This window comes from Rhagoletis zephyria, unplaced genomic scaffold (assembly GCF_001687245.7).
Source record: "Rhagoletis zephyria isolate East Lansing unplaced genomic scaffold, Rhagoletis_zephyria_1.1 Rzeph_scaffold_02673, whole genome shotgun sequence".
In the NCBI taxonomy this organism is placed as follows: Eukaryota; Metazoa; Arthropoda; class Insecta; order Diptera; family Tephritidae; genus Rhagoletis; species Rhagoletis zephyria.
The window spans coordinates 2,237-10,812 of NW_016159757.1; the positions used below are offsets into that span (position 1 = coordinate 2,237).

The 8,576-nt window shown below is 37.1% G+C and overlaps 1 protein-coding gene across 2 annotated transcripts in view; it reads left to right on the forward strand.

Moving 5' to 3' along the window:
- Positions 1–6,938: 6,938 nt before the first annotated feature.
- The window catches only part of LOC108367414 (endothelin converting enzyme 1), a 68,184-nt gene continuing 66,546 nt past the window's right edge, over positions 6,939–8,576 (forward strand). The window contains exons 1-3 of one of the 2 annotated variants that reach the window (XM_017622020.1): positions 6,939–7,349; positions 7,476–7,826; positions 7,912–8,073. In XM_017622020.1, the coding sequence (XP_017477509.1) occupies positions 7,070–7,349; positions 7,476–7,826; positions 7,912–8,073 (793 nt within the window). In that variant the 5' untranslated portion in view covers positions 6,939–7,069. The remainder of the gene's footprint in view (positions 7,350–7,475; positions 7,827–7,911; positions 8,074–8,576) is intronic. The other variant, XM_017622021.1, reaches the window with a different exon arrangement.

Below are 8,576 nucleotides of genomic sequence, written 5' to 3' on the forward strand. Positions count from 1 at the left end.
GGTTGTCAAAATATTTGGTTTGAAAAAAAAAACAAATAAAACTTTTCGTTCCCGCTTTATTTTTCGTGGTTATCTTTATATAAAAAATGGCAATTGTTAAACGAAAAAACCATAAAATTAAAAAAAATCAACGGGAATTCTTAGCTGCGCATTGTTAGTTATACTCAATTTCCATGGGCTATAAAACTGTATACCCAAATTCCGAGTAAAAATTTCGAACTTTAGAAGATTTTTTATTTATTTTTTTAATTTTTTTAAATGTTGTATATATGTAGCCTTAATCCTTGATGTTTATGGGTTTGGTTAGAGCGCAAACAATATTCTTATAAAAAAAAAACAAAGGAAACAAATTTTTACTTGAAAAACATTCGAATATAAAAAAAAATCACCACGCGGTGCAATAACTGATCTCAAATACCATATCATTAGTTAAATAAAAAATTGAATTTTTATAGAAATAACTAAAAAAATAGAACAAAACTATAGTTTTTGTTAAAACAACTAAAACAATGTTATTAGTAGATATTTTCTAGATTTATTAGATTTTTTTAAGTACGCTTTTTTCTCGTCAGTGGCAACCCTGTTTACAATATTACTACACCTTTGTCAAAATGTTGATCGCACGCTATATTTGTGCTGCAATTATGATGCTAAGTATAAAATAGACAGGCGAATTGTCAATCCATTTAAGTGACAAACTCGTCTGTGAAGCAAATGGCTTGCCGTTCAGAAATTCTTCCTAGTAGGAAAAAATAATAAATATGTACCTGCAAATGGGTTACTAATAAGCCATAGAACTTCTTCTTAATACTCATATATTTTGGATCGTTCAACAACTCCAAACACTGTTACTTGATCTGTCGAATTATTTGTAATATAGGGTGACTCAATAAGAGCGCAGACGTACGCAATAGGGCCCTTGTTTCACGCGCTGTGTGGCGAGTGGCACCGTCCTTTTAAAACAAGATTGCAAGCACCGTAGCAGCGTTACCGGCATAATTTTCGAAGAAATACCGTACGATGACTCTGCCAGCCCAAAAACCACTCCAAATAGTGACTTGTTGTGGATGCATAGTATTATCTTGCAGTGCCTGCCGTTTTACTTATGAATAAGTCTGCCAAAGCCAATTCTCCAGTACCAATTGTCTGAAAAAATAATTATAAAAAAAATAAAATAAACATTAAACATTAACAAGTCCAAATAATTGCTGTCAATAAACTGCATCATCCATGTAAATATTACTATATACCATGTGCGAACACTTTTTAAAAAAACAGCGGGAAAAATGATTCCAAAATAGTTTCATTATTTTTTGAAAGTTTTTGGTTTTCTTAAGTTGCAATTATTTATGTTGAGAAATTTAGAAGACTAAATATTCAAGAAGGCAATTGTGAATTTCCATGTGGTACTGCATCCACTGTCGCTATGCAGCCCAACATACATTTCATAAATTGCAGTCAATTGCTCTCAATTGATCGTCTTTTTACAAAAGCGGTCTCAAACAATGCGATGAGCTGCAGATATGTACTTACATACGGATAAAAGAAATAGTATTTGCACAATATGTACCTCACATAAATATATACTTATACATGTATGTACATATGTACTTACATTGGTATTTATGTTGAAAATTAGAATACTAAAGTTGAATACACTTCAACTAGTTTCTGCGAACTATTTGTCCCAATACAAATTACTACAGTGATATATAGTTTTAACATTTGCTTGTTGATGATATTTTTTTGGTCGTTAAAGAGCTCGGAGCTTAAAGAATGGCTTCGAGTGCAAGTAGTAAAAGCTTTTTATTGGTAGCCAAACGCCACAACTTTTAGTCATACCAGTTATCTTTTGGGAAACTACTAAACGCTCAGCTGAAAGCGGGCTAATGTGAGAGAACGAACCCAAATTCTGTAACGTACTTATGCCTCGATGAGAGAGAAAGTTGGCACGACCATTTCCATGAACTGGGCTATATAACAGAAAGATGGGCCGCGCATTAGCCTGTGCCTTCCGAAACTTGACTTTACACTAAACCTCAAGGTCTTTTCACCCGACAGAAACAAAAAAAAAATATATATTTTTTTTACAAAAAATTATTATATTCTTTTTCCATCTAAAAAAATCCTAGGGGTGAGGGCTTGACATTTTAACCTTTTTTATTTTCGACCACTCTAATTTACATATGTATGTACATACAATGCATATATCCCGCGTGAACTGAATAGGTGTTATGCTTGCTTATGCATCTGGACAATTTCTTAACTCGTCTGATTGTAAATTAGCCTACTGACCCATCGATATCGGCATTGAAATGCTTAAATTAAAAAATAAATGTTAAATGCGTGTGTATGCGCATAAGTGTGTGTAAATTCATATTCAGTTTGTATCTAACTATGAGAATAAATATTAATTTCAGATCATTGATGTAATATTCTTAAGGTTGGCCCCCATTAAATCATTCGATATTCGCGCTATTGTAGGCAGGTTGCTAAAGCCCGTGCTGTATTTTAACTCTACGTGTTTCTATATAAAAATGTTACAAATAATACTTTGGCATGTGTTGAAAGGCCATTCTGGGGCATGTTCCGACAGCCCCTATGCCGGCACAACATGTATGAAACCGGGTACCGGCTTGTGTGCAAGCCCTAATAACTTCACATATCGATGGCTGAGTGGAAGATCGACCCATCCCGGCAGCCAGTTCGAAAACGCTCTATCTCAAACAACTTTTCAAGAACGCCCTATTTCAGAATTCGTTTCAAAAACGCGCTATCTCAGCGGCCGATTCAAAAACGCCCTATATCATCATATTTTCAATATATTTTGAAGTGAGATAGGGCGTTTTTGAACCGAATTTTGAGATAGGGTGTTTTTCAATTAAATTCTGAAATAGGGCGTTCTTGAAAAGTTGTTTGAGATAGAGCGTTTTCGAACTGGCTGCCGAGATAGGTCGATCTTCTACTCAGCCATCGATATACTTTGATTCGGCTGTCGGATAACTGGAAATCGAGGCATGCGAAACGGTACTAAGGCTAGCAAGGCGGCACACTCCATTCCGATAGGTTAGGATAGGTTAGGGAGGCGTGCGTAGAATATTCCATACTTTATTTTAGTGAGTATCAGTACCTATAATAGAAAGAGTAGCTTTAGGTCATTATTCTACTGAACCAATTACTATCCCTGATGAAGCCGACGAGATCCAACAGTTCCACCTCCGCTACCTCGCCCAGAGTGTTGAAAAAGCGTGAACCCAAGTGCTTAAGTCGCTTCGTCTGCAGACCTGGACATCGACGCAGACAGTGGACAATTGACTCTTCCTAACCCTCGTCATGGCAGCCTCTGCAGAGAGTACTTGTTGGTATTCGACACCAATGAAGAATTGGTGCTATGCACAGTGTCCTGTGATGACGCCGGTAAACACTACTACTGCAGATCTATTGAGTTACAGTACGCCATCGTATTTTTCCTTCTAAGCCGCGGCCATGATAATCTTGTGGTCTCACAGTCTTCCCGTTTGCTCCACAAGTCATTCGTCACAGCCACGGTGTACTCATTAATTTTCCTAATAAAATCACTAAACGGTGGTAGTACGGAGTTATCCGCTTCTTCTGTTTGCATATCTGAGCCGCATCTGGCCATCTCATCAGTCGATTCATTCCCTTCAATACTGCTATGTCAAGAGGCCCAGTATAGAGGGACGTTGATGTGGCTCAGTGACGCCAATGTGGTGCGACATTCCCATACAATTCCCGATTTCACTATTTTATATCCTACAGCCTTCAATGCTTCTTGACTATCGACAAAAATAGAAGCTTCTGGAAGTCTAGCACTAAGTAACAGACTAGCCGCCCTCTCTATAGCGTAGATCAATAACGGCCAAAACTTGCACATTGTGTAGGTTTTGGTTCGCGTTTTCACACCAACGCTAATGATGTGTATGCACAAAGTTATGCTTTCGCTTCTCATGCGCTTGACACACAACCTTATGCAGATGTTGTAGTTTTAGTGTGGCCGGCACTGGCGTAAATCTTCGCTTAGAAGACACTATAGTCGTTCGGTAGAAGAAAGGACCGGTTGATCTGCAGGTCCTTCGCGTAGAAACCGGCTTCGGTGCCATGTTTCATCTTTGAACCATCAGTGTAGATGGATATACACCCCTCTGCTACTGGCAGTCCTGCCTCCCAGTTTTCTCTGGTCGGGAACCTTATGGGTATCTTCGTATTGAAGTACCAAACAGGCGTAATGTAATCAGTGCTGGCTTCTATGTAAGCTTTAATTCCATTTAGCAGGCCCCATTGTTGCTGCATGCCCGAAATTGGTTGCCTTCCATGTTTTGGCTTCTCTGAGCCGCTCTTTGCGGCCGTACCATGGATGAAAATATGCAGCGGATGGATGAAAATATGGGCGCTACTCACTGCCTCCGATATGCCAAGGCATGCGAGTCTACACTTTTCCTATTATTTTCTTATTACTCCCTTTTTCTAGAGCCTTTCACCACGCCAAGGACCCGTCGATTGCAATTGATCTGATGACTGGGGTGTACATTCCATAGGTGACATACGGTGATAGCCCCCATTGCTTTCCAAAGGTCCTTTTGCACGTGTAGTATGCTTCTATATATTTCTTGACTCTGTCCTCTAAATTCTTTTTCCAATTCAACTTGGAGTCCAGAATAATTCCAAGGTATTTTGCCTCGAGAGAGAGTTTCATAGTAGATTCCCCAAATTTCGGTAGAGAAAAATTTTGGTTTCCCTGTAAATAATACCAGTTCTGTCTTGGAGGGGTTTACGCTCAATCCAGTCTGTTTGGCCCACTTAGAGATATCACCTAGTGCAGTCTCCATTAGTTCACTTATCGTTTACAGGAATTTTCCTAATTTTCTTAATCTTAAAAATCTCCAGAATTTCGTTCACCACCAGCAGTTGGAGGAGAGGGGATAGTACGCCCCCTTCAGGCGTGCACCTGGTAGCTTTCCTTCTCACAGATCCTGTGCCTGTGGGGGCGTTGGTTATTTTGCTCTTGAGCACGGAGTCAATCCATGCCACCATAGGACGCTGAATGTCGTGCTCAATTTCAATATTTCAGATTTGAATGTAAAAATGAGAATCTCTTTCGGTTATTTAAGAAGTCAATTTTTTAAATAAAAAGGGCGATGGGGCCGCAGAATTTCCTATTTGAGAACAATGGTTTCAGCTACACTTTGTATTCCAATCGCCACTGCAATTGTTGAAAGAATGTTAACCCAAATCAATTTAAATCAAGAAAGTGAACAGCATCAACAATTTAGTCGATTCGATTCAGCGGTTCGAACTGTTTTTGCACATTTCGATTGGTTCGTCAAAACAGTTTTTTCCTTTGATAAAAAACTAAAACTATGTACATATATTTGTGTTATATTTGTTGAGTAACATTAAAAAAAAAATTAAAAAATTTTATATGTGTGTGTATGTATCAGTGTTTGGCAAATTTTAATTGTAAGGACAATTGTCAAATGAATTAGTTGTAACGCCAAAAAACCCCAAAAATGCAATGGGGGACCAATAAAAAATCTTTAGTACTAAAAAATGTAAAAAAACAATTGCGTAATAATCTGGAACACTACATCGGACCCTTATGATGAGACAGAATTATCTCAATTTAAAAATAGCGGCACCTTCGGTAAGAATTAATGATATTTTAATTGCTCGTTGCTTGTGACTTCCCAAATATTAAAAGATTACACCCTAAGCCAGAAAGTGAGAATCAAAACAAATCTAGTTTTGACTTACGTTTTTAATAAAAAATACTTTCTAGTGTATATGGCTATTAGGGTGGTAAAAAAATAAAGTCGGAATTTTAATGCTTTTCTTATTTTGAAATCAAAAAATATTTAGAGGTAGCTCAAAGCGCTCAAAGTTTTCCTTGTATTTTTTATGGCGGAAAAAACAACTTTTAGTAGAAATGGTGTAGAATTCGTGAAAATCGATATTTTTCGATCAGAAAACTCTGGTTCTCTTTAGGAGACTTCCTATAATAATACCCCAATTGCTTATTTAACCATTTTCTAATACTGAAGTTTTTTTTATTGGTTCCCCTTATTTGATTTTCTGGGGTTTTTGGCGGATCTTTACTATGCAACAATTTTTTATATAACAAGCGCAATTTACAAAAACTGGCGTTGATTTTTTTTATTATATTGCTAACGGTTTCCCACATTTTATATCATAAGAAATGTATGCTTATATGGAAAAAGTGCAAAAATCCATCACCAAAAAAAAAACATCTCAAAAACCAACGAGATTTTTAGCCGTTTGAAACTTAAACTTTATAAGACTAAAGTTGTATGGGTTATAAATGTTCTAAAGAATTAGATTTAAAAGTTGAAATTTTGATGAGAATTCGTTAAATTTTGTTAAGTTTTCTATAAAGTTTGAAACTGTGATTCTGGTTAAAGCTTGCACAATATTTTTTATCGAGAAATAACTTACTTAGCAATAGTAAATGAGCCTTGGTGAGCTTAACTAAAATTAGGCTGAAGCGTTAGTTTAATAAGAACTGAAATCTGGTGGGTAGCTATTAGAACGGGGTACGTAATGCCATTGAATTTCAAAACGAAAAAATTTTTTCCTCGAGTCAAGAACGATATGCGATACTTTAAGATCCGACTGTAAATACCGAAGATATGACAAAAAATTTAGAAGGCGACCCCTAAGTTTGGCAAAACAAAAAAGATTTTTTTTTAAGATACCACGCAAAAAAATAAAAATTTCAATAAGTTTCTCGAGAAGATTAAGTAAAAGGATCAAGTATGTAGGTATAATCGAAAGAAACTTTACTTGTATTATATGTACATACATATGTATATGACGGTTAAGCCATCCCGTTTTCTATTATGTAGATACCGTTAAACGTTTAAATCCAGCATATTAGTAATGTAATCTTTCATTCTTTTTAGATACCATACGGCCACCTCGCACATGAACAATCTACCAGCATGTTAACCATTTAGCGAATTCATAAAACTTATTGATATCCCTCAAACTGCCAAAAACTTGCCACACTTGCTCAACCAGTATAGATAGCATAATGTCTCTCAATCAGGGAAAGTACAAGCCTAGCATTTGCGCCATCGATGAGGTTGACGATCGCAGCCTCAAAAATGATGATCTCCAAAAGCAGCAACTCGAGGGTAGCGAAACAGCGCCCTTGACCACCAACCAACAGAAATTGCACATTGATACAAGTAGTCGTGCGGGGAAGGATGTGGAATCGCAAATCGATGATAATATTGAGGGCAACGGAAATAGCAAGGCGGATGGTGGTGTGACCGGTGGCGCTAGTAATGCAGCTGCCAATGGCTTTCGTGGTAAGTAGGAGTGAGCCTCTATCTTTGTCATTGAATTTCATGTAACATCATCAGTTCATGCATTAATTCATATGCCATTGTCATTTCTCATTTCATGTGCTCCTCCATGCCGTCTGCCCGTTAAAGCCTTCCTACTTTCAGGTCGCATGCAATTAGACGCATTGATGCAGTTGTCACGTAAACGTCGTATACTCTACATAACGACCGTTTGCTTTTGTGCCTTACTCTTAGTCATAATCGTCATGATGATCGCATTCTGGCCGGAGGTTCCATTCTACTTTCGCGCCGAACTGTGTCTTGAGAAGGAGTGCGTGCAAACCAGTCAACAGTTGCTTTTATGGGCCAATATTTCAAAAAATCCCTGCCACGACACCTACGAGTGGGCGTGCGGTAATTTTGCACGTGAATATGCGGAGAATGATTACTATGTAATAAAGCGTGGCGAATGGAATTACAAGACCTATACTGAATATGAAGGTAAGCAGTACGTTGCAATTCTTATTTTGTGGTTTATGTATATTTTAGTTCATTTGCTTTATTTTCTATATATGTCCCACTGAAGAGCTGAATGAGCTGAACCGTTTCATATCGATGTTGCCATCATCTGGCGCCTCATACACAGTGGAGTCAATGATTTCGAGTTTGTATCGTTCGTGTCGTGAAATCGATACACTGGATAAAAGTCAGTCGGATTTGCTGCTGCGGAAGGCGATAAAATCAGTGGGTGAGTCCTAGTATAGTGGCTCTATATGTAGGTGTACATGGAAAAAATTAAAACAGGATAAAAATAGTACCATGATGTTCAGAAACCAATTGTAATCAAAAAAGGACAATTTGATAGGAACTATTTTTCACTAATCAGAGTACTAAGTATTTTCTACTAGCACTGACCCACATATTGAAAAATGTGCAAGAAGTGGTCGTACTTTACGTCTACAAGGATTTAAAAATAAAATCGGGATTTTTGTACCGGCTGCCAATTTCAAAAGCCCGGGTTTTTAAGTCCCGTTACCAATTTTGAGAAAAGCGGAGTAGCAATTATTGAAATATCACAGTTTTAGTTTTTTAAAAAATACTGTACTATGGGAAGTGGGCGTGGTTATGAAACGATTTCAAAATTTACCAATGTCATGAAGAGATTCATTGAATGAGCCTTAAAATTCTTGTTAGTATCGAAAGAAAGGTTCAATAAATAAGTACATATTATACAAAAAAAAAAAAAAAAAA